The sequence below is a fragment of the Peromyscus leucopus genome, chromosome 19 (genome assembly GCF_004664715.2).
Source record: "Peromyscus leucopus breed LL Stock chromosome 19, UCI_PerLeu_2.1, whole genome shotgun sequence".
Classification (NCBI taxonomy): Eukaryota; Metazoa; Chordata; class Mammalia; order Rodentia; family Cricetidae; genus Peromyscus; species Peromyscus leucopus.
In genome coordinates, this window is record NC_051079.1 from 44,528,242 (window position 1) to 44,553,937 (window position 25,696).

At 43.4% G+C, this 25,696-nt stretch overlaps 1 protein-coding gene across 2 annotated transcripts in view; it reads left to right on the forward strand.

Annotated features, from left to right (window-relative positions):
- Positions 1-25,696, forward strand: part of Megf10 (multiple EGF like domains 10) — a 163,343-nt gene that overhangs the window by 116,564 nt on the left and 21,083 nt on the right. For both annotated transcript variants that reach the window (XM_028891620.2, XM_037197151.1), the window contains exons 10-16: positions 5,293-5,467; positions 6,654-6,774; positions 7,547-7,710; positions 9,908-10,010; positions 23,230-23,376; positions 24,511-24,645; positions 25,119-25,247. In XM_028891620.2, the coding sequence (XP_028747453.1) occupies positions 5,293-5,467; positions 6,654-6,774; positions 7,547-7,710; positions 9,908-10,010; positions 23,230-23,376; positions 24,511-24,645; positions 25,119-25,247 (974 nt within the window). The remainder of the gene's footprint in view (positions 1-5,292; positions 5,468-6,653; positions 6,775-7,546; positions 7,711-9,907; positions 10,011-23,229; positions 23,377-24,510; positions 24,646-25,118; positions 25,248-25,696) is intronic.

The window sequence follows — 25,696 nt, forward strand, 5'->3', positions numbered from 1 at the left end:
TCAGTAGCCGTTAGCAATCAGTATGTGCCTTATTTTGTAAGTGCCACCTGTTCTAATTTGCTTTCTTGTAGTGATAAAGACCATGACTAAAAGTGACTTGGGGAGGAAGAGGTGTGTTTCAGCTTCCACTTCCAGGTATTGGTCTGTCACTGAGGAATGTCAGGGTAGAAATCCAAACAAGAATCTGGAGCAGAAATGATGAGGAAAGGGTGCTTACTGGCTCCATCTCTTCATGCTCACCGAACTCTGTTATATAGTCTGTACCCACTTGCCTAGGGATGGTGCCACCCACAGTGGGCTGATCCCTCCCATATCAGTCACCAATCAAGAAAATCCCTCACAGACATAGCCATAGGCCAACCTGATTGAGTCAACTCTTCAGTTGGGGTTCCCTCTTCCCAGTTGACTCTAGGTTGTGTCAAGTTCACGATCAAAACTAACTAGGAGATGACCCAATTGTCATTGCATTTGAGTGCAGACCTCATATAAGGGAGTGAATAAAAAGAAATTCAATGACTTGTTATGTTTAGTAAATATGTCTTTTGGGGGTTGGACCCAGGACCTCACACATGCTAGACAAGTACTTTATTACTGGTGCAGTACCAGCTCTTTTCATAATTTTTTTTTTTATCTTGAGACAGAGTCTCACTAAGTGCTCAGGCTGACCTTGAATTTACAGTATGGCCCAAGCAGTCCTGGAACCCGTAATCCTCCTGCCTCAGCCTCCTGAGTATCTGGGATCACAGACCCATGTCACTAGCCTCAGCCAATATTATGTACAACTGGACTCCTGTTATAAATTAGCTATTAAATTGAAGAACTAATCTTTTAAATTAGCTATGATTATATGCATATATAAAATGACAACTATTTCCATATGTGCATAGTTATATTTTCATTGTAAAGCAACTTGTTCTTTAGACAGAAAACAGATTTGAAGCATATCACCCTTCCACCTCCAACCTTTCACATCTAGGTCTCATTATCCATTAACTGCCTGAGTGAGAGCCCATTGAGTACTTCCAAACTTGTCTGGTGTCCTAAGTGTAATTACAAAATGCTAATCCAGTGTCAATCATTCTGAGAACCAGTGGGTTGTACTGCTACTCACAGGGGGCCCTTGAATATCACATACTCTGTCTGCCCCTCAGTTCACATTCATGTAGTAATATCTATTTGGTTCAGCATTAATGCCTATGTCATGAATAATACTTCTGACTTTTAATTGTAAGCCATTTTCTACCAAAGAATGTCCTTTCCTTTGTCACAGTTGAAGATAAAATAAAATATTTTATTTCCTTTTCTCAAGTATGAGGTTTTACTCATATAAATTTGTCTTGATTTCACTATCTTGCTGACTTTGAATCACAGTGTAAAATCCTAAATTTTAGCACTTCCTTTTCGTATTGAGTCTCTCCTGAAGGGTGCTAGCAAACTTCCTTTTCTTTCAGTTTCAAAACATCCTGTGTTGTAGTCTGATTCTGCCACTACTACATATGTGAGCCTCTGAATAAGTTTTATCCGTTCCAGGCCTCAGTTTCCCATTTATGAAATGGGGCCGTGCCTGCCACTTTAGATGGTGATGGGAACTGAGGTAAATAATGCGTATAGATAGTTCAGCAGGGTGCTGGCACCAGTTCAGTGCCCTGTAAATGCTAGCTGTCCGTGTCTGTATTCACCTAAATTAACTTCACAGATATTACATATTTCCCTGCGATTGGAGGCAATTCCTCTTAAGACTAACACTTTTGAAACAGAGTTTAGAGGAAGCCCTGCCTGTGGACACAGGTACTGTGTCATGTCTCCGAGATGCAAGGGAGAAGCAGGGATTCTATGAAAACCAGATCTGAAGTTGGCTATGTCCTTTTCATCCTTCACTCTGCAGTTTTTGCTGTGAGCCTGCTGTATGCTGGGGATGGGCAGGGAACGTGACTTAACTCTTGTCCTCCTAGATCTTGTGGTGTGGCGGGGAAGAAAGATGTCAAGGTAGAGTAAGTCAACAGGGCAGACTGAGAGGTGAGCTGAGGAAAGGGAGGATGCAGGGAAAGGGAACTGGATAGACCTAATTAAGTCTTAGTGGTTGGAGAAGGCTTTTAGGAAGAGGGGCTGTTTCAGCCGAGACTGAGGACAAGATGAAGAGAGAGAGAGGTGAAGAGGAGAGGAGGTGCCTTTGAGGACATTGGAGCAGCCCCCGTGGAAACTCTTAAAGTATAGAACTCTGGGTGCCTCTGTAAGCCGAAGGAAATTCAGTGTGACTGAGTGTAGTGATAAAGTGAGGACCGCAATGGCAGGCCTTTCATTGTTGGGTTGGAGACGAAGCAGAAATGGCAGTGGCCGATGGTGAGGCTTCATGGCTACCTCAGGGTGGCTCTCTATCTGGCTTCACAAGGACAAGCTAGTGAAGCCTGTTGTCTTGGGTAAGTTTTAGTCCCTCCCTCTTCACTCCTAAGAGGTCCTGGTTTAGGTAACAAATAGTACAGTCATGTCAGCATGTTAAACAGCATGGGTTTTATTCCAAGTGTTGTTTATCGGGGAACCTTTGACAAGCTTTAAGGAGGAGCTGTGGTGTGATTGATGCTTTGGATGACAAGGCATGTGTGGACACAGGGAAGAAGGTTGGAAGGCTTTTCAGTTCAGGCTTTGGCAAAGTATAGAACAACAGAGAGGAGATGTGGATAATCAAAATACAGATTTGAGTTGGAATGGTTAAGTGCTAGTAACAATTAGAGCTGGGAGATGAGGCTGAAGGAGAGACCAAGAACAATTCTCTGCCCTCATCAGAGAAGTTTCCTCTTGCAGGGAATGGGAATGAATACAGAGACCCACCACTGGACAATGTGCAGAGTGAGAAACTTGGGAGCACTTTGTCCTAAATGGGGTATTTCATCAGACTCCTACCTGCAAGACTCAAGGAGCTATTTAGACCAGGAGAAGGAAAGAGTGTAAGAGCCAGAGGGGATGGATGTCTCCATGGAAACTGTCTTCCAGACACAGCAGGACTGATGTACATAAGAACTCAGAGAGACTGTGGCAGCATACACAAGATCTGTACAGATTCAAACCAGATAGGGTCCCAGCACTGAGAGGAAAGAGTGGATATGGAGTGCCATCCCTAACCAAGAAAATATTTGCAATTGATACCCACTAGCAAAGGGAAAAAAAATCAGTTTTCTCCAATGGAGTTTCACTGGGTATATTAACCACACTCTGGGGCAGGCCCCATGCCCAGGAGTGATTGACCAACAAAAAAAATGAACTCAATGATATTTTTGTAAACATTTTGTCTAATTTTTCTTTGCTTGGGCATTTTTTTGTGATGGTTTTTGCCTATTCATTTTGATTTCTGTTTGTGTGTATGTGTTTCTTTTTTGTTTGTTTTAAAGAGAGGAAACATACCCACAAAGTTGGGTGAGTAGAGAGACGAGGAGGATCTGAGAGTTACTGGAAGAGGAGAAAACATGATTAAGATATATTGCATGAAAATTTTTTTAAAAGTTTAAAAATATAAATAAATAATAAAAAAATAATTTTTAAAAAGAATAAAAGAGAGCAAGTTCTAGTGGTGTCCAGTAGTTCATGCTTGTAATCTTAGCAAAAGCCAAAGATCTTGATTATGAAGTCAGCTTGGGCCATGTAACAAGGTCCTGAATCAATGAACAAGCAAGTGGACAGAAACATGGGCAAACAGAGCAACCCCTAGGCAGAGGGATGGTGGCACCACATACAGAAATACAGGTGACTAGGGCAGATACTGGGTATAGAAGAAGGGAAGAACAGGGCTCAGCCTTTGACACAGTAAACCAGAGATGCCACAAAGATGCCGAGTATTTGCCCAAGGATGATGGGCAACAGATACATTCATACATATGTAGATCTAAGTGTGTCTGAGATTCCAACCCTGGTCTTTGCATCCAAACCTTCTCTACCCAGGAAACCTCAATTGTATAAATGTATTTAGGTTTTTCTTCATGCTTTCTGAGCATGGTTGTACTGAATATCTAGCTTTTTCCCCCCTGTGGATAGTTAATTATAGTAGGAATCTGAAAGTACATTAAAAAAAACTTCAGAAAATGAAGACCAAAGCATCCAGTCTCCTGGCTTTTTCTGAAGGAGAGAGGAAATGAAGAAATCAGGTTATAGGGTGTGGGGCTGGAGAGATGGCTCAGAGGTTGAGAGTACTTGTTCTTGCAAAAAACCTAGGTTTGGTTCCCGGCACCCACACAGTGGCTCACAACCATCTGTAACTCCAGTTCTAGGGTGTTCAAAGCCTTCTGCTGACCTCTGCAGGCACAAGGCATGCATATGGTGCTCATACATACACACAGGCAAAGCACTCATCTACATTAAAAACAAATAAGGTTATGGTGTGTGGCTGAGACCTCACTCACTAGGGGATTTTAGGTAGGAGGCTCTGTGCCTTCCCTAAGGTCACTCTGGTAGACAAGAGAACTAGCAGCATTAGATTCTGACTTCACCACTGCAAGTCCCTCACTGTCCCCCACCCCAAAAGAGTACAAATTCTATGACAGTCCTTTAGGAAAGACATTTCCACTTAGCAAATATCTGGATGGAAATTAGATTTTGTTGTTTATCCTATTTAAGGGGAGGTTTGGGGCTTCATGGGGCGGCGGGGGAGGGGAGGAGGGTGCATCTCTACACAGCTTTTCTACTGTCAGCAGAGTTTGATTGTCAAGGTTTTCCTGTGTCAAGAAGCACACATGTTTTAAGCCGGGATACCACAGAGTGCCGTATTGTGTCCACTCACTTGCATGAACGTCTTAGCACAGCTGATGTGTCCATTTGCTGTGGGGCAACAGCTGGATGCCTGGCCTGTCAATGTGACTACTGTTCCAGGTGGCAGCTGCCGCGGTACCACCAGGTAGATGGTTTGGGAGGAGAGGCTTGTTGGCAAGGTCACTGCTTTTGGAATTCTCTGGCTATCACACAGTGGACTTGGCATTGCCTGGAACTCTTCAGTGTGTCTCATAGTGCTGCTTTCTTACTGAGTTAGTGCTTTCAATTTAAGACAATTAAAAAGAATTTTAGACACAAGGATATGGTTATTGATTATAGTCACTTGACTAGGACATGAGGCTGATTTCATTCACTGGTTCTGTAGTAACAATTGGGTGCCAGCCAGTTAATTAAACACACCACCATAGGAATTAAGTGTAAATCATGTTCACGGAATTACCTGCACATTTAGTGATTCTTGAGAAAGCGACATTTGTCCATGGCTGAAGTGTAATGTTTATCCCAGAATGACTTGTTCCTTTCATCTGTGTCTCTCAGCTGTCATCCCATGTCTGGAGAGTGTGGCTGCAAGCCGGGCTGGTCTGGACTCTACTGTAATGAAACATGCTCTCCTGGATTCTATGGGGAAGCTTGCCAAGAGATCTGTAGCTGCCAGAACGGGGCAGACTGTGACAGTGTGACTGGAAGGTGTGCCTGTGCTCCTGGATTCAAGGTGAGTTACTTGGGCTCTGGGAGGCAGGAGAGGGATACACAGTGTGGAACAGATCAACAGCACAATTTGTGTGAGCTACCATCAAGTACAGTGAACGTGGTTAAACCATTCATAGCATTCATGAGAGAAGAACTGTCTGAGAAAGTTAACTCTAACCATTCCATTGATGACTGAGAACACTAATAAAACCATCAAGGTGTCATTGATGTTTAATATTAGAACTCATCAGGAAGTATGACCCATTATAATTATTCCTTATGTAGTTGTTTTATTGTGACCTATTAGCAACATAGAAATAGTTTTTCCAATTGGTTGTTATTAGTTATTATTTTCTTTTCTCTGTGCAATAAATAGCCTAGGCTATCCTGGAATTTGCTTTGTAGACCAGACTTGCCTAGAACTCACAGAGATCTACCTGTCTCTGCCTCCTGAGTGCTGGGATTGAAGGCATATGCCACCACTGCCCAGCCTAGTTATTATTTTCAACAGTTTCTATTGTAATTCCACAAAACTTAAAGATACAACATGCATCAATTAGCATTTATGATACATTCACACACTGCAGTCAGTTGCACGTGGTTTTGAAGTCCGTTTGAGAATGTAGCTTCTGCAAATGTACCTGTACAACAAGAGAGCAGAATTGTGCCTGCGGTCCCTAGGACTTTCTTATCCCTCAGTCACCTTAGGTAGCTCCGTTCTGTGTTTAATTCCTACTGTTGGATAAATTGAATCGTACCGCGGGCTGAGCGTTGCTTTGATTCAACCATTAACAACATTACATATCCTATGAAGGGGCCCACAAAACATTTAGAAATGATGTGCAGTTTGTGTTTATATTTTTGTTTTGACGATAATTTCACAGCTGTAACTTATTTTTATATATCTACTTGCGTAACCAAGGGAGAAAGTTTCATTTGGTTGTTCTGTTAGGAAGACAAATCTAAAGGAGTCAGCAGGCTTAGGGCATGTCCCATTTAATGTTTTATCGCAATCGTGGACCAGCCAGTGTTGCACTTGAATAGGTACAATTTACATGAGGAATGGTATTTTAGCAACTTTCAAAAGCATGGAGTGTTAAAATTAGAGAGAACGCGCAATTAGCATTGCCGCGGTATATTTGTGCTTGCACTGGCGTTGGTTTCAGTTGGAGAAAAATAGCTGTGTTTTGCTGTTTGTGCTCATCTAGGGAATTGACTGTTCTACTCCATGTCCTCTGGGAAGCTATGGGATAAACTGTTCCTCTCGCTGTGGCTGTAAAAATGATGCTGTCTGTTCTCCTGTGGATGGGTCTTGTATCTGTAAGGCAGGTAAGAGTATGCATGTGTGAATCTCTTATTAGATCCTGGTCCTGTCACCTCCTAGAGTCACTGCAAGGACACACTGAAGAGGGCTCTAGCTCTAAAGCCACTAAAATCGGGGTGACCTCATCGTCCCTCATCCCTCCCGAGTCCAGGAAAGAAACTCATATTTGGTCATCTCTGAAGTGGCTGCCAGCTTTCAAAGTCTGAGTCCATGATTTTGGGAAGGGTAAACACACAGACGTGTCTACGCCCCCAAATGGCCTGACTTGGAGGCATGACAGGAAATGCAGCCAGCACAGATTTTATGTGTGGCCCAGAGTGTGTCCTCCATAGATGCAGCCAGGATCTTGGAAACACATTTTTCATGGTTAATGGCTTACTGCTTCTAAGATGGAATTATTCTTCCAAGAACAAGCCTTCTACTTCCTCCCATATAAATAAACAAAGCTTATCATTCTATGCCCAGCATCACACAACATTAAAGGTGACCTCACTCCACATCCCTTCCCAGTAGCCCAGGGGTGCTTCTCAGTGTTGGCATCCCTGACCGATCACACGGCACAATTGGCTGCTTGGTTCCTCGGGGGGTTCCTTTTCATTTCTGGTGGAGGCCTTTTGTGGCAGAGCCAAGGCTGTCTGCCACTGCTGTGACTGGGGCTAGGCAGTACTGTTACGCATCTCCAAGATGTCTCTAAAGGGAGATGTGGCTTGGAAGGGCTCAGCAAAGCTCCCGGTCATCTCTGTTTTTCTCACACGCTCTGTCGTTCTTGTCATATAGGCTGGCACGGGGTAGACTGTTCCATCAGCTGCCCCAGCGGCACATGGGGCTTTAGCTGTAACCTAACATGTCAGTGCCTCAATGGGGGTGCCTGCAACACCCTGGATGGGACCTGCACCTGTGCCCCCGGATGGCGAGGGGAGAAATGTGAACTTCCCTGCCAGGTATGTGTGCTCTGGGTAGCCATGCCCGGAGGACTATGCAGCAGGGTTGACTTCTTTGTGCAATGTGTTGTTTGTCTGTGTGTTTGTGTTTCCTGACTGAAGGTGAATGAGTGTGACCCAATCTTCAGTAACTGTTTATAAGAGTGCAAGTGGACAGAGGCTCGGAAAGGGATAGAGTGGAAATCAGTTAGGGAGGCCTTAAAGAATGCCCCCTTTTTTTCTTTCATCCCTATCTGTTTTCCCAGCCCCCACTCCAGCATTTTTAGTTTCTTACACACTCATCTCTGGGGTGCAGCCAGGCAGCAGCATTGGTCAAACACCAGTGTATGCCTGTCAACTCTCTGCGTATTTTTGTTTCCATTATAATGGAAATCTGCGGGCTTTGGGGTGGGAAGTGACAGGGGCCTGAAAAGGGGGCGGGGGCTGGTGTCACAGAAATGTGCATTGAAGTGATGAAAGAAGGCTTGGAAACAACCTCAGTTAATGTCAATATTTCTGGGGGCGCAGAAGTCTCCTCAGCACTTACTCCCTTCCCTTGACCTAATTTGGAGACACGCATCACTGGAAGGTCTCCTCTCTAGGTGCTGCAGACTGGCCGAGGGTGGAGTGGGAAGGGAATTCTGCAGCGACCTGTTGCATGCTTGCTTTCCAAAGCACTTAACTGCTGTCTTCCCTGTGTGCCCCATACTTTCTTCTTGAGCCAGCAAGCATTCTATCAGCGGTGATGTGTGTTCTCTTCCCCCAGGACATCTTCAGATAACAATGCAACCCCCTGAACTGGGCCATTTCATAGACAGGGCTTCCACGGGACTTCTCTTTCCCCCTCTGGGCATCCTTCTTGTTAAGTACAACCCACTTCCAGGGGGAGAAAGCATTCCGGCCCTGCATTATTCTGTGCTCCCCGAGGCCCTCGGAGCTAAGCTATCTTTGCCGTCTCTCTTCAGACCAGTGGGCAGATTAACAAAACTCCACGGGACTGTTAGGTGGTCTTCTGCTTCCCCATTGTGGACAAAGTGGAAACCCAGGGCAAGTCGTCCATTGTTTTGCATTAGACGTAGTAGTAATTCAGGGGAATCTGACAGTCCAGTGGCTTCCGTTTTAACAGAGCTAACTGCTGTGCAATCCTGTCCAACCTCAGTGGAGCCTCACAAGTGGTTTAGTTGGTTTCTTTGCTTAATAAATTCTAGACAAATGATTACGTCACCCAACACCCGCTGCCTGATAATGCTGTTTCCATGTCCCCAGCCGCAATCACTGGGCTGTTTTTCCCCAGTGTTTTGTTGACACAGAAAGGGTTGTAGTTCCCTATACCAGTTCCTAGGATCTGGGGTCGCAAATAAGTTTTCTCTACAAATAAAAATTCCCATTCTTGTTCATGAACAACTGGTCATGCCTATCCACCAACAGCCTCCTCTTTACTGGGCCCCTTGATAGTAGCATGTACATCCAGGGGCAGATGAGGAGGCTGCCAATGTAATGTTTATTTACAATCTTACATCATAATGTTCTACACAGTTTAGACTTTTTCTTGGAAAGGAAGAGGGTTATTAGAGAAAATAACAACGGATTTTCAATTTTCTTTACTGTGTCATGTATCCCACTGACAAGAGCTGATGGACATGAACTTAATTTGTATATAACATGTGTAACATCTATGTATCCATATCTATGTATCTATGTACTTATCATCTATTCACCTGTCTATTTAATGTAGGTGTGTGTTTATATGTGTGCATGTGCATCTTCTTTATGTGGACAAAGACTTCTTTTTCCTCAAGGAAGAGAATTATAGGGAGGGAACACTGAACTATGTTGTGAGAATAATTAGAGACAAATGAACATATTTTTACAAGTGTGGTAATGATAAGAAAAAGCTCTTTTAGTCAATTGGCATGCTTATATTATTTCTATATCATATTATTGTATTATATATTATATTATTGTATGTATGCATCATACATTCCTGTTGGCATACTTGCTTTCACTATGCACATCTCCCAACTATTGCATCAAACATAAGAGTTGATGTTATTGAAGTTAGAGTTGATTTTAAAATGTTCCCCGTCCAGCTTGCATTTTGCATCATGGGAGAGGTGATATGACGCCTGTTCCCAGGAAGCATCAGGGCCCTTGTTGTTTGCTGCCCTGGGAATGCTCAGGTTTGTCATCTCCGGCTTTGATGTTCCCTTCCTTGCAGGATGGCACCTATGGGCTAAACTGTGCTGAGCGCTGTGACTGCAGCCACGCAGATGGCTGCCACCCCATCACAGGCCACTGCCGCTGCCTCCCTGGATGGTCAGGTATGAGCTTAGGGCCAGTATTTGAAAGAAATAACCAATGCTTTAGTATCTAGTGGTGTTGCCTGCTCCTTCAAAGAAACACACAGGTCATTTTTTCAGAAAAAAAGGTAAAATGCAGTAAAGTCCCTAGCAAGTGGACACATTTTTTTGTCCATGAAATGTTATGTGTTAGGTGTGATTAATCAGTCACCAAGGGCAGTCAGTTTCATTGAGCTTAAATACCATTGATAGAATGTAGGCCAGCAAGATTTCTGTGGTATATTTTGAGTGTTGACAGAGAAAAAAAAATAAGTCCCAAGACTATAATTAGAATCATCATAGAGATAAAACTATTAACTAATATGATTCATATACTAATATTAAATCTCATTCCTGGAAATAAAAGTTTGAAAACTTTATTTCCTTTAAATTTTGAGTCAAAGTAAATTCATGTTATGATTGAACACAAAATTTCTAACCATGGGGTAGAAACTCCTCCTTATTTATGTGACTCCATGAGTTCAGCCAAGAAGTTTATCAGGTGAATAGTGGTCCCGGAAGAAGAATGATGTCTTTACTCAGGGTGTTCAGGTTTGCTTGGACATTTAGTGCCATCTTCAAAGTCTGTAAATCATGAGCGAGAACATCGCTCTTCTTGCAGGACTACTTTACATCCTCACCAGCAGCATCTGATCGTTTTTAATATCCCCACTACACACCTGTCTTTCGGGTGGCATCCATATCGGTGGGTGTGAAGTGAAACCTCTTTGAGGTTTTGTTTTGTGTTCCTCTGGTGGCTGAGGATGCTGAAGATCCATCATCCGTACAATTATTGGCCACCTGTAAAAATTGATAGAAATATCTATTCAGATCCTTCATTAATTTTTAATTGAGTTATTTTTCTTTATATCATTGAGTTCTAAGACCACATTATATTATTGTTCTTTACCAGACATGACTTGCAAGCATTCCTTCCCATTTTCTGTTTTTTTCTCCCTGATATTTTCATAGCATTTTTCCAGCGGAAGTTTTTATTCTGATAATGTCTACCTTGCCTAACTTTAAAATGTTGTTCCCTTGTGCTTCTTGTATTAATTTTAAGAAATCATTGTCTAACACAGGACGGCTGAGATTTATTCTTATGTTGTCTTCCAAAGTTTCTAAAACTTTTATACTTAGGTTTTTGATTCTCTTTGAGTTGATCTTTTATATACTGTGATCAGGGGGTCAAACTTCATTCTATAACCTGTGATCTCAGCACAGTTATTCGAAGACTGTTCTTTCCCCCACTGGCTGTCTTAACTTCCTTGCCAGAAATCAGTTTCTCATAGATGTGAAGCTTATTTCTGCATGTTCTAGCCCGTTCCATTGGTCTGTATGCTTGTCCTCACATAGGTACAATTCTTCCTTGATTATGGTGACTGTGTAGGAGGTTTGAAATTGGGAGAAGGGTGAGCATTCCACCCTTGCTTCCTCTTACGGTTGTCTCCGCCATGCTGGATCCCTCGAATCTCCACATGGCTTTTAGCATTTATGTACCAGTTTCTGCAAATAAGTAAGTGCTGCGGGCCACAGGAATATCATAAGAACTCAGCTGGTTATGGCAAAGTCACTACCTGGAGGAATCAGGGAATTCCTCCAGAGGAAGCCAAATCCCAAGGAGTTTTTGGTGTTACTTGGCTTGTTATATATCAGCTGTATTCTGTTATGAAAATCATGTGTGCCTTCATAGTTTTCCCAATTGATTTTTCCCTAAGAAGGGCTAGCAATGTGGACTGATCACTCTCTAGACATACACATTCCAGGCATTTGGAGAACAGCCTCAGGAAAGGCTTTCTCTGGAATCAGATATCTCCCCTAGCCACTTTCAAGGACTAAAGGAGACATCACCCAGGTGGTCACCCAATTTCCAAGGATTAACAGTGATAACAACCCACAGGCAAGTCTCCTGACTTAAGGTAAATTCCTAGGTACACCGCCTAAGTCAGGTAGACATTAAGTAATAGCTTTACACAATTTAGCTCAGACCCCTCCTTTCTTACAGCCTTACTAACTTTATAGACCTCTAACTACTTACCTAACCACTTCTAGGAATATTTAGATAACCTTCTGTGCTGACAGCTATGCTCAGCCAGAACTCCCAGTTCAAGCCTCCCTGTAATTATCATTATTGGTAGCATCCGGCCAGGTCCATCACCGGATGGAGGAAAGTACCTTATCAGAGATACCTCTACTCTCTAAGAACAGACTTAAGCATCCAGGCTACCTGTTTGAGAAGGCCTGGTGGATGTGCTAATTAAGCTTAACTTCCTCCTTTCCCAAACCTTACCTCCAGTTCCAGATCTCCCTTTAACTATCACCAGAGGCATCTAGCTGTACACAGGTTGCCTAGCGACTGAGCACACTTTCCCTCACCCTGCAGAAAAACGGCAGATAGCTTGGACAGATAGGAGCCACAGGAAAAAGGAAGACAGTTTTATTTTCTCCCATTGACCTAGCAACTTATAGATTCTTAACACTTTCTAAGATTATAGTTGAGCACATAAGAGCCCCCTTCTTAGATATTACCTGAATTTAACCTTTAGTTAATTCATTTCTCCATTAGTCACTTCCCTTTGGGGCTGCAAGTGATAATTAATGGTTGTTGCCTCCCTATGTGATTCTTATCACCCCTCCATTTGACCCTGGAAGCCTGGCTTTGCACTGCTAAGGGAATACTGCTTGTAAGTGTATATATACCAGAACTTCCAGGGCACTAGGGGAGAAGAGAAAAGAGAATGGAAGAACTAGATGGGTAAGAACTTGAGAGGAATGAGCTGAGATGGGGAAGAACTAGATTGAAGAGCTAAAAGAGAGGACTAGAGGAACGAGATGGAAGATGAGGAAGAGCCAGATGAGAGAGAAGGAAACGGGAGAGGAGCTGATAGGGAATGAGGAAGAGCCAGATGGGGAAGAACAAGATGAGGAAGAGCCAGATGAGAGAGAAGGAAACAGGAGAGGAGCTGATAGGGGAAAGAACTAGATAGATGTGAACCTAGAAGGGACAGAACTAGATGAAGGAATTAAGATAGAACTTAGAGGGGACAGTAGATAAGTATAGAGAAATCAGGCAAGAAAGGAGCTAGACATGAGAACAGAACTGAAGCTGTGTATAAAGGATGTCATGCCAGAGGAATTAAAGCGAATGGACCAAAGAACTCTGCGTGCGTAGACTGATTTACCGACCCTAAAGAATAGATTCTCAGCTGGTTGATAGATCCTTCCGCGGACCCTGGAAAGGAGACTATTAGGGGCTGGACCCCAATAGTCCCCAACAAGTAAGATGGAAATTTAGTGGGGTTTAGCTGTAGGTTAATTTTGGGAGCATTGGCAACTCAGCTACATTAAGTCTTCAGATTCACAAGCATGGCCTATCACCAGCAACCCCTCAGAGGAATCTGTTGTCTGCCCCCTCCAAAATTTGCTGTGAGTTTCTTTGGTTGCGGGTAGAAGAAAACATGGGTGGACGGTCACATTTTAGTGCCTTAGAGCCACCTTGTCAGATAGGCCAAGCTGGTACAATGACTTCATTTGCTGTCAGTAGGAGTGACCCATGGAGTCAAGGTCCCTTGTCCCTGTAGTTCCCTCTTGACTTGCGAACTTGGCTTTATAGCACAAAAGTCCCTGTCACCTCTCCATCATTGATGTTGATGCTGGATCATGTCAGGCATTAAATCACATCTGTGATTTCACCAGGGTTCCAGGGTTTTGCAAATGGATGGACTGCTGTTAAATTCTCAGTGACCTCAGTGAGGCAAAGGAACACTTCTAATCTGGTAAATTCAGATCAAGACTAACAGAGGCCACATTATCTAATTTGGGCCTACTCTACCAAACCTACGTTTGTCTTTTAAATACATAGAGAGTAGGGGGATGTCCCTGGACATACGGGCCACAGCTTGAGTGTCAACCTACTCTGATGATTTAGAACCAGCCTGTGAAAGGAACACCCTAGTACACATGAGAAAAGCAAGAGATGACTTGGCTTCGAGCCAGTCAAAAAATGTGTTCCTGGCATTCCACAGTCTGGGTCATGGGGTAAGACAAATTATCCCATCTGGCCTTAGACCTACCAGGCTCCTGTGGGAATGCACTGGCTTTGCCACACAATGTGATCTTGTAATCCCCCTGCCCATCTGTGACCAGCCTGCTTCCTGCTTCATGGCTCTCTGGCGCTCTCTCTCTCTCTCTCTCTCTCTCTCTCTCTCTCTCTCTCTTCTCTCCTCTCTCTCTCTCTCTCTCTCTCTCTCCTCTCTCCTCTCTCCTTTGTCTCTTTGCTTTATAGCCTGTACTTCAGTCTCTACTGCTCTCAGGCCAGCCCAGGGGTCCCAATGCCTCATTTCTCCAGGTCTTCCATGAGCCTGGGCGTGTAAATAGTTGTCCATCCCTGAGCCTGCTAAAAAGTTGTTCCCCACACTCAAAGAACACATTTGATACAAGCAAACATGTGGGAGAAAAGACAGTTCCAAAAAATTTAAAAACAGATCACATTTGGAATGAGAGTTGGGTTACTTTTTTCTAAACAGTAAGAACAGAGTCTGTGTAATATTTATACAGGGCATCATTTCATTGTCAGCCATGAACAGACTCATGTTTTTTTCACTGATAAATTGGTTTGAATAAGTCCCTTGTTAAAACTTTTCACAAGAAGAAGGTTTTGCTTCTCACTGGGGAGCCAGCTTTCAGCCAAATTATTGCCCTGAGCCCATGGAGGCACGTGAATCTGCCTTCTTTCTTCTCTGTGGCTCAGACTGTTCTAGGTGACATGTTAGGGATCGCTTGCTGGAGAGGGTACAGTCTGATGTAACAGGGGCGTGTCCTCAGGGAACTGCAATGCAGGGCTCAGGCTCTTCCCCTGGCCACAGTAACAAAAGTGGTACAAAAGGTTCAAGGGTGGCATCCCAGAGCACACAGGCAGAGGGGGTAGTGAGGGGACATTTGAAGACATTAGCCACTTAGACTGAGCTGTCATCTCATCTTAAGGAAGTCTAGTGTCTTAACCCATAGTCACCACCATTCAAAACTTCATGGCGTTGCCTCAGGTTTGCATCTTCCTAAAGGAGCTGAGATTTTTGTTGTTGTTGTTTTTGTTTTTCAAAACAGGGTTTCTTTGTGTAGCTTTGTGCCTTTCCTGGAACTCACTCTGTAGACCAGGCTGGTCTCGAACTCACAGAGATTAGCCTGGCTCTGCCTCCCGAGTGCTCGGAATAAAGGTGTGTGCCACCACTGCCCGGGTAGGAGCTGAGATTTTTAAAATAGGGCGAGGGTCTATGGCTCTTGACCAGGGGAGGGAGGGCATTGTCAGCTCAGGTGGCATGACTCCATTCAAATTATGCATGTCTGAGTATACACATAATAACAATTAAGTCAAAAGAGGCTGCGAATTTGAGAGGGAGGCAGCCGGGAGAGACATAAAGAGGGGTTTGAGGGAGGAAAGGGAAGGAGATGAAATGATATAATTATATATAATTTCAATTTTTTTAATTGAGGAAAATAGGTTTATAAATGTTAGCATGTCTTACCTAGGTAGAAAAATGTGATACTGTGGCTGAGTGGTGGTGGCACATGCTTGTAATGCCAGTACTCTGGAGGGAGAGGCAGGTGGATCTCTGTGAGTTCTAGGCTAGCCTGGTCTACAGAGTTCCAGGATAGCCAGAGCTATCACACAGAGAAACCCTGCCTTGAAACCTCCCCCCCCAAATATTGTGAAAGTTAAGCAAAACCCAGAGTGCATTTGCTATTCCAACCTCTCTTTCCAAAGTTAATGCACCATTTTCTCAAAGAAAGGAATGCATGTTTATAATATGCAGATATTTAAAACTTTGGTTATTGACATTTCCAGCCAATAGGTTATTTTATCTGAAAGAAACCTCATTAGAAAACTCTGAGGCCTCTGTTATTCTGTCACACCATCAAGAATATCTAGGCTGTGTCTTGGGCTTTGTACACATGAGCATACACACTGCACACATTCATGTACACTCACATACCGTATATGGCAGGTGTACAAACACATTCCACACCGTGATAAACTGAAACCCACTTTTCAGAAATGAGTGAGAAATTCCAGATGAAATATAAGTTTTACATAGATAGACATGTACATGTATATGCAGTTTTCCAGAGTAGTGATGGAGTGACAGGCTTTATAAAGTATTTCCTAAAAACCAGTAGAAACAGGTTGATGTTTCTTCCTTTCTGTTCTGGGTTCAGTCAGCCAGAAACACCTATTCACCGAGCGTTACAGCTAATCACCATTTAATTCCAGCTGTCTGAAAACACGTGTGGTCTGTGGCCTGGTTCCCAGCTCTGGCCAAGATCACTGTCACCTGGGAACTCTTTCCACTTGCATATTCCCAGGCATAATCTAGCGCCTACTGAATGGGAATTTGGAGGGTGGAAGGGGCGGAGTGGAGAGGAGGAAGCTCTCACCAGTCCATGAAGCATTTTTTTTTGGTACAAAATTTGAAAAGTTTTGGAAATCTCTCAGCATGCTTTCCTTGGCATATGGGCATGTCTGCCGGGGCACTTGTCTAGTATACTACCTACACACCGTGATTTGACTTGTCCTTTACGTCATTTCAAAAGTTATCCTAGTGGCCCAGACTGGCACTCTCCAGTCCGTTTAATGGAATCTGGTACATCTTATCATCCTTATTATTGATAATAATGGGGCCCAGGGACCATTTCTTGACAGAAGCCTCATACCAGTGACCGAAGAAATGAAAACACTCAAAGATGTCTTCGTACTAGAACAAGAAATTTGAACAGTGTCTTAGTTAGGGTTTCTGTGAAGAGACACCATGACCATGGCAACTCTCATAAAGGAAAAATTTGGAATGGCTTACAGTGCAGATGTTTAGTCCATTATAATCATGGCAGGAAGTACATCAGTGTATAGGCAGACATGGTGCTGGAGAAGAAGCTGAGAGGGAGAGAGAGAGAAAGAGAGAGAGAGAGAGAGGAGAGAGAGAGAGAGAGAGAGAGAGAGAGAGAGCCCGGGCCTGGCTTGAGCATCTGAAATCTCAAAGCCCACCCCCAGTAACATACTTCCTCCAGCAAGCCCACACCCACTCCAACAAAGCCACACCTCCTAATAGGGCCACTCCCTGTGGGAGCCATTTTCTTTCAAACCACTACAAATACTAAATTGGCAGAAAGGGGGTTAGGATATCACATCAACCCTTGAGCCCCTTAGGCAAATGAATGGGATGATCAAGACATGGTATAACAGGGAGATGGGAACAGCAGAATGAAATCAGAGGTAGGGTACTCACCCGGGCCCAGCCAGGAATGGGGGACTTGGAAGGAGAGCCCCATGGGGATGTTGGTGACAAGAGACCAGCTTCTCCACGGCCCCCAGGAAGGAGAACTTGGCAGCCTTCCTGTCCCAAACACCCACTGTGACCAATGGTACAGATGAAAACTACCTTCAGGGACTCATCTATCTCAATGTAGCTCTCTGGCACCTTAGCCCCTCAGTGGTGCTAAAGGTTACCTTGAGGGCCTTGCAAGGGTGGCATCCCAGAGTCACCTAAGTGGGAATCCAAGTTCAAGTCAATAACTACACAAATGGGTTTAATCAATATGCAAATGCCCAATTAACCACAAATGCAAATGACCCACTTCTGGGACCTTCTGGGCCTAGGCATGTTGTATGTGTGTGTGTGTGTGTGTGTGTGTGTGTGTGTGTGTGTGTGTGTGTGTGTGTGCAGGTATCTGTCTGTCTGTCCCTCCCTTGATGGACAGAAGGCTCTCACCCTGAAGTAAGACTGGCTACAGAAAAAACCCCAGCTTTCCCACTCTGCCCCGCAGCCTGCCGTTGGCTCTCACCCAGGGCTGCACTCAGACAGGCAGTGCTTGCCAGCTTGTTGGCCTTGTTGCTACAGATGTGAACCTCCCTAATTTCTATGACTGAGAGAGACTTTTTGTCAACAACCAATACGAAGGTGTGATTTAATAACCACAAGTTGGGTGTCTCTGTGTTCTCTGCTGCCATTATGCTTGGGCACGGGGAGTGGAGAGACAGAATAGTACCAACTTCTCTGTTCTGTCAGAAAAGATGAAGTACGGACAGAGGTGGTAGGCACACTGGTGAATAATTTGTCTATATCGTGTGTGCCATCACTTTGAGGATGATGTTGGAAATTAGGAAACTAGCAAGTCTATGATTAAACAGCGTGGTTCTTCTACAGTCACCTACCCCAATTAGCATTAACAAATATCTCTTTTTCACTCTAGCATGTATTTATTGGTTTGCTGCCCAGGGTCAAGCCATTAAATCAAAATCATTTTCTTTATTTTCCAACATCCCAGATATTGCAATATTGGCATACTAGGTATAAAAGAGATGAGGACTTGGGGCTACATCTTTGAGAAGGGGAAATAATGACATCCTCGATGATTTATTTACTACATTCATGCAATCACAAATGCCCAGTGAATGCTGGTTTCACATCGAGGCCCCTGGCTTAATGCATCAGGCATTAAATGCACGAACATTTCTTTAGTGCTGCTTAAGCTGAAGTTTATCACGGTCATTCAGCCATTGCCTAGCAACTTGAGGAGGCTATCAATGGGCTCTTTGTCCCCAGTCCTGGCAAAAACAGTCCCTCGCAGATCTCCTTATCAGCATTGGAAAATTTATCAGAAAAAAAGTGCTTCCATTGAGCAAATCTGCCTGCAAATAGAAACCCACCCTCTTCCCATCTGCCCCTCTCCCAAATATTTTAGGAATTGTCTCCACAAACAACTAGTTTTGAAGTTTTTGTCTGTTCCTTGGTGGATATCCCAAAGAAATCATCTTAGGGGATTTCATTCTTTCTCTATTTCTCTTTGGTTGGGGGTAACAGCTCCCAGCCCCTGAAAGTTAGCCTTTCCCATTCCGGAAGGAAACGGTGCTTGCACCCATGTGGACTGTGTCTTGGCTTCTTCCTGCTCTAGCTTCCCCAGAGCCCTCACATTCAGGGCAAGCGCTCTCCCACTACTCACTGGGCCACATCCTCTCTGCAGACATCCCCACAGACACACTGAAGCATCTGACAGACATACCGACACACTGACATACTGAAAGCACGCTCCTCTTCATCTAGACACACTGGCACCCAGGGCCAGCCATTCCACTCCATATGCGTCCGTTTCCAGACAGCACAGCCAGGCTCTCTTGATCTCCCAGCTGACAGAGTGAGTTGTTTGGGGTAGGGAGAGGGACAGAGGAACTTTCCATTCGCAACTTCTCCGCTGGTCTCCAGAATTATTCTTCTTCCCCTGTGGTTGGTTTTGTTCAGTGCCTTTTCATTTTTCTCCCTTTCCACCTCCATAATCTCAATTTGTTACCAGACTTTTTATCTTCAAGATGCATCTCTTATACCTTCATCCACTCTCCTATAAAGCACAAATTCATCTATGCTATCCCTCATTGGGTCTCTGCTAATGTGGTGTGGTGCAGGGGTGGGGTCTCTCCCTCCACAGCATGGTGCTCTTAGCTCTTCTTTATGAGTCCATGGCTGTCCACATGCTTTGCTTGGTATTTCTAGGTCCTAAGTTCCAGCTGTTCCCAACTTTGGTAATTCTTGAAGGATTTCTGCATGCTTCTTGGGACTCTGAGTCTTGTAGTCACTATGCCCTCAGCCTAGAACTATTTTCCCTCCTTCCTTGGTGCAGTTCACCGGACAGAGCTGGGGGTGTGTCCCAGGGCCTTATCACCTGGAGTTAACTCTTTTGGAGAATGTCTCATCAACAAGCCAGCATTGGCTGGACTCCCAGAAGGCATATCAACTTAGATTATTTTTCGTCTTTGGCAAACAAGGAAACAAGAATATGTTGTGTAGGACTCTATCAGAGTTGGGAAGTATGAGATCAATAGAAATGATGAGAGGAGAGGGTGTTAAGCAAACTTACCACTCGTTCGACACCTCCTCCTCTTGGAGCATGCCTCACTGCAGGGCTGTCCTTACTCAGCTCCCCAACCTGATACTAGGACATGATTCAAAGAAACACTTAGCCAGGACTTAATTGTGACTCTCACTGCCTGACATTTTACAGTTAGGTATTTATTTCTTCGACTCTCAAAGGGTGTGCCTTCTTGCAATATTAATAATCTTTAGAGAAAGAAGATCCCAGCAATAATAGATTTATCATGCTCTTCCCTGAATATATAATGGAAGAAGAGATGGAAAGAGGCACAGTGGGTCTGAGGAGAGGTAGGAATGTGGGATAAAGGATGCTGTAGAAGGAAGACGGCACCTTACTTTTCTATGGGCTTGTCTCATCTCTGATACTTGTCTTGAATATATGCAAAATGATTACTCTTTTACTTCATAGAAGAGGAGAAGAGAGCTTGAATTTCGAAGAAAGACTAGAAAATAGGAAGTTTATAATTTACATTCAATGGAAAGATTCTTTCACAATCCTAAAACTAAAGAAACCAAAGTTATTTAAAAAACAAATTTGGTTCTGCTGAAATATGTTTATATGACTGGAGGCAGGCAGTCTCTGGAACAAAATGAGGGGTAAATCATGTGAAACATAGTGTTTCATTGTTTGTTTGCTTTTTTTCAATGGATTTCCTGGCGGTTCCATGCTTTTTACTTACTTTTTCATGCTTTTTACTTACTGGAAAATTACCTTGATGAAGCTGATCATGACAGATGCGTGTGCTAGCCAGCTGGATGAATCTCTTGAGGGAAGAGGAATCAGATACCAAGCACAGGATCACTTAATTTCAATCACTAATCTGGCCTTCAGTCATTTTTCATAACTAGCTTTGTGTGCTTATCCACAAATCATGATAACCTATAATATTCAACGCCAGTATGATGGCTATTCTTGGCTGTCAACTTGACCACATCTGGAATTAACTAAAACCCAAGTGGCTGGGTATATCTGTGAGGGATTTTTTTCTCTTAGGTAAGTCATTTAAAGTGAGAAGACCCTTCTTTAATCTGGGGCACGTCTTCTGGTGACGTCCTATATAAAGGACATAGAAGAAGGAAGGGCTTGATCTTTGCCTGCTTGTTCTGACTCTCACTGGCAAGTTTATTTCTTCACTGGCATAAGAGTCTACTTCTTTGAGATTCAGGCATATACTGAGACATCCAGTTTTGGGACTGAACAACTACTGGATTCCTGAACTTCCTGTTGGTAGACAGCCATTGCTGGACTAGCTGGACCACAGTCTATAAGACACTCTAGTAAACCCCATATATATGCATATATATGTACACATATATGTATATATATAACATATATGTTAGAGATTATACACACACATGGATTCATTCTATCAGTTCCATTCCCCTAGAGAACCATGACTAATACAGCCAGTATATACTTTTGACCTAAAGTGTATTCCATTCCATTATGGCTGAATGTAAGTGTAATATGATTTGGCCAATAGCTGATAAATTAACTCACCTTAAATGGCCAAGTCTCATGCTTCAAACCCCATTCCACATAAAAAAAGCATTAAGAAATCAGAACTAACTTTCAGAATGATTATAAGGTTAGCTGAGTAATTACTTGGGCTCTACTTCCTCAGGCTTCTTGTTGAGATTAGCCTGCATGCATCTGGGTCCAAATGCCCAGGGCCATCGGGATCTGTGAAGCAGGTGGTCCCTGACCGCCTTGGCTGTCAAATGGGAGCCTTGGCTTACAGTGGGGATGGAAAACCTGAATTCCAACTGAGAGAGAAGCCCCAGGCAAGTTACACTAGTTAGTACTCTCTTCAGACACAAAGCAAAGCTTGCATTGTAGCCTGAGCCTGAGTTCACTGCTGCTCTGAATGCCTTACGTTCTGTGCGGTATAGGTATTGGTTTAAAAAAAATCTGCTGAGTCTCCATGGCTGAGCGCTTCATTTTCAGAGAGTATTGAATTTGCAAGTGGGTCTCCGCTTTCCAAAAGACCTTGAAAAGTGAGATGTGTGTGACCACAGGAAAGAAGAGCAGACCCACATTTTAGTATTTACTTATCCTGTGGGGGACGTTTAGCTCCTGATTAGTTTTGTATCCAGAACTTGTTTCCTCTGGAATAAAAGTCTGTTGCTAATCTGAGTTGGACACAATGGGGTTGTGCCTCATTGGCCAGCCTTTGCCAAGCTAAGGGCTTCTCTGGAGGATGGACATGGGGACAGGAAAAAGCAGAGATTTATTATTTTACAGAAATGGCTTTATACCAGCTGGTGACATATTTGTGGTCATCTATAGTGCCTTCCATATTAAGTTCGGGGCACAATAACTTTTCTCCAAAAAAAGCAGGCTAAATGTGGTGTGACCTACCCGGCATTCTCCAGGCAGGGTCACTGTGAACTTTCTGGAATACTGGATTGAGCATGTCCTCACTGTGTTCTCACTTGTTCTGAGGCTGTCAGTCGTCAGTGCAGCCCTAGTCAAAACCCTTTCCTTTGCAGGGGAAAGGCTCTGAGAGTTCTGATGCAACCAGAGATCCCTGTTGTATTTTAAATACAAATTTACAAAACCCTCCTTTGCTCCATTAATGCCTAACTTTATTTTCATTCTTGCAGACTCAGCTTCCTGTAAGAATTTGTTTACTGGGTCATGACTGATTTAAGCTTTCTTTATTTCCTGAACAAAATAGCACCTCCACGTTATTGGCTGTGATAGTCTGCCTCTATCTGTCTAATGTGAAATGAAATTCTTAAGGATGAAGTTGGTGATACATATGAGCATATCAGCGTATCTAGCACAATAGATCATTGAAATATTTTAGGATTGTGTTTCTTTTTTACTACCCAGTTGGGCTTCCTTCACATAAAATAATTTAATCATTTTGTGCTTTGCCTGATCATTGTACACTTTGTTCATTTCTCTGTAAAAACAAAGAATGGGGGGGGGGAGATAAATAGGAAATCAATAGTCTTTTTTTTTATATATTATAAATTTTGTCTTCAATAGACAGAGCCTTTGGGCTTCCTGTTGCTCCTTCTATTAAAGAAGAAAAAAATCAATGTGGTAGGAAGGAATTCTGGGTATTCATTAATGTTAGGATGATTCTGTGTACTGGTGTATATAGGCAGTAAGTTGATTTTAAGTCTGGTATCATCTCTGTTCACTGCTGTCTGGGACACTTGCATTCACACCAGTCTCGAGCCTCGTTATTTACACTCATTGTTGTGTTAACATCCTCAGAAGCCCACACAGCGGCCCCTTTAGCCCTGTCATGTGTGTGTGTGTGTTGTTTCAGGTGTGCACTGTGACAGCGTGTGTGCCGAGGGACGCTGGGGTCCTAACTGCTCGCTGCCCTGCTACTGTAAAAACGGGGCTTCTTGCTCTCCTGACGACGGCATCTGTGAATGTGCACCCGGATTCCGGGGCACCTCTTGTCAGAGAAGTAAGTGTCTCATGGGTGATGATTTCTGTCCCCCTTTCCTGGGAATGATGGGTAGAACAATCTCCGCTCTACCTTTTAGTTTCTAGTGATGTTTTGTAGCAGTCAAGGGCAGAGTAGTCCTTGAAGAACTGTCCTCAAATGACACTTCCCCGAGAGAACTTTATTCCTTTCAACCTCTAGGATTGACTTAACAGATGGGAGCGTTAACCCTTTCTTCTCGGTGATGATTTCATTACCTCATGGGCACCATCATCAGGATACCATCCTCATTTCTTCCTTCAAGTGTACAAATGGTGTTCCAGAAATCCACTGACCTGTAAATATTTTATTCAGCAATTTGGCATCAGCCTCACCTCAATTACCAGAAGTTAACATCAGCCAAACCTTGAGGCAATCACACATCGCACTAGTAAGCTGAAAGTCAGTGCTGTGAGGAAAGCAGAACTGAAAGTTAAAAAGGGAGCTGTGGATGCTGCTCTGTAGAAGCCTCGAATTAAGAAATGATCCAGAAGATTTTACTAAATCTTTGGGTAAATGTAATAAGAAAAGTTATTACATACACTGTTGCAATTTCTCAAATCAATTCCTTTTTTCCATTAAAAGTTCAATGCAATCATTCTTTATCCTAAATAAAGTCGTTGGAAATATCCAAATACACAGCACTTTGTTTACTCACTCTCTTTAAACACAACCATCAGTCTGTACTTTTTGTGAAAGAAAGATCTTTGAATTTTGAGCGTTTTTCTTTTTTTTTTCTAATCATGGTTCTTAAAGAATAAAGGACCAACAAATGGCTTAGTATTGCTTAACTGAAACATTGATATTTAGAGTTTTGTTTTCCCCATTTTCTTATTCGTTCAGTAAATGTCTTTGAGCGTCTGGTATAGGCCTGGCCTTGAGCCAATCACATGACAGTGAGGTCTATCTGAGACATTCTCTTGTTCCAGTGAAATTCGGAGTTTTATACCTTCTTTCCTTGTTAAAAGCTGCCCTTCTTGTTTTGTTGCCTGAAAAATTCCCATTATCATTTCTTTTTAAGTTTTCTTATTCCTCCATTTTAACTAGACTTCTGAGTGGAGACAGGAGATAAACCCAACTCAGAAAGGTAACTATGAGTTTCCGTTCTATTTGCAGTCTGCTCCCCAGGTTTTTACGGGCATCGCTGTAGCCAGACATGCCCACAGTGTGTGCACAGCAGCGGCCCCTGCCACCACATCACAGGCCTGTGTGACTGCTTGCCTGGCTTCACAGGAGCCCTGTGCAATGAAGGTAAGCACCCAAGCACCCCGGAGAGCTGTGGGGAGGATCAAGCTTCCTGAAGTCTGTTCTCAGACTTCCCCAAGACTACATGTCCCGCCATGAGCTCTAGGTAGTTCTGAAAATGACACAAACATTGGAAGCAAACTGCCTTGTCGTCAAGCTCCTTAGTTGTGTCTTATGGTTTCATTAGAACCATCCACTCATGAAAAGTCATCATGACAAAGGATTTTTGACTCCCTGAGTGAGAAACCACAAGTGAGATTTCTCCAAACACCACAGTTTCTTTTTGAGATGTCAGAATAAGGCCTTTGGTTTCACGTGTTTGTAAAGATGAGCCCATCTGGGATTAGGGAATATGCTCTCTCAAGTGGAGGCAGGCAGGCAGTGGGCAGCTGGGTGTGGCCCTGGAATTTGTTTCCCTTGTCCAGGGTTCTGTGAGATGGGTTCTGACTCTAGTTGACTGAACTTGGGTTTGTTCACAGTGTGTCCCAGTGGCAGATTTGGGAAAAACTGTGCGGGCGTTTGCACCTGTACCAACAATGGCACCTGCAACCCCATCGACAGATCCTGCCAGTGCTACCCAGGCTGGATTGGCAGCGACTGCTCTCAGCGTAAGTCGTGTTGGAGAACAAGCGATCCATTTCCTGTGCTTTAGCATTGAATGATGAGAGTCTATGTGATCAGGAAAGAATGTATGATGACCATGATCATTTATTAAAAGTATTATAGTTTTTAAATTCAGAGACCTGTATAATGACCTAGCAATATTACCAATAAATTGATGTGACTCTTTGGGAAAAAACCTAAACTTGTAACATTTTTTCTTATTTACTGCTCAGTGACTCTCGATCATTGATTTTTTTTTTTTTTTTTTTTTTTTTTTTTTTTTTTTTTTGGACAGAAGGCTCCATGTAGCCAAGGCTGGCCTCAAATTCACTATGGAGTCTAAGCTGACCTTGAATGACTGCTTTTTGCCTTTACATCCTGAATGCTGGGATGACAGGTTGCACAGCCATATTTGGTTTTATGCAGTGCTGGGAACTGAACCCAGGGCTTCAGG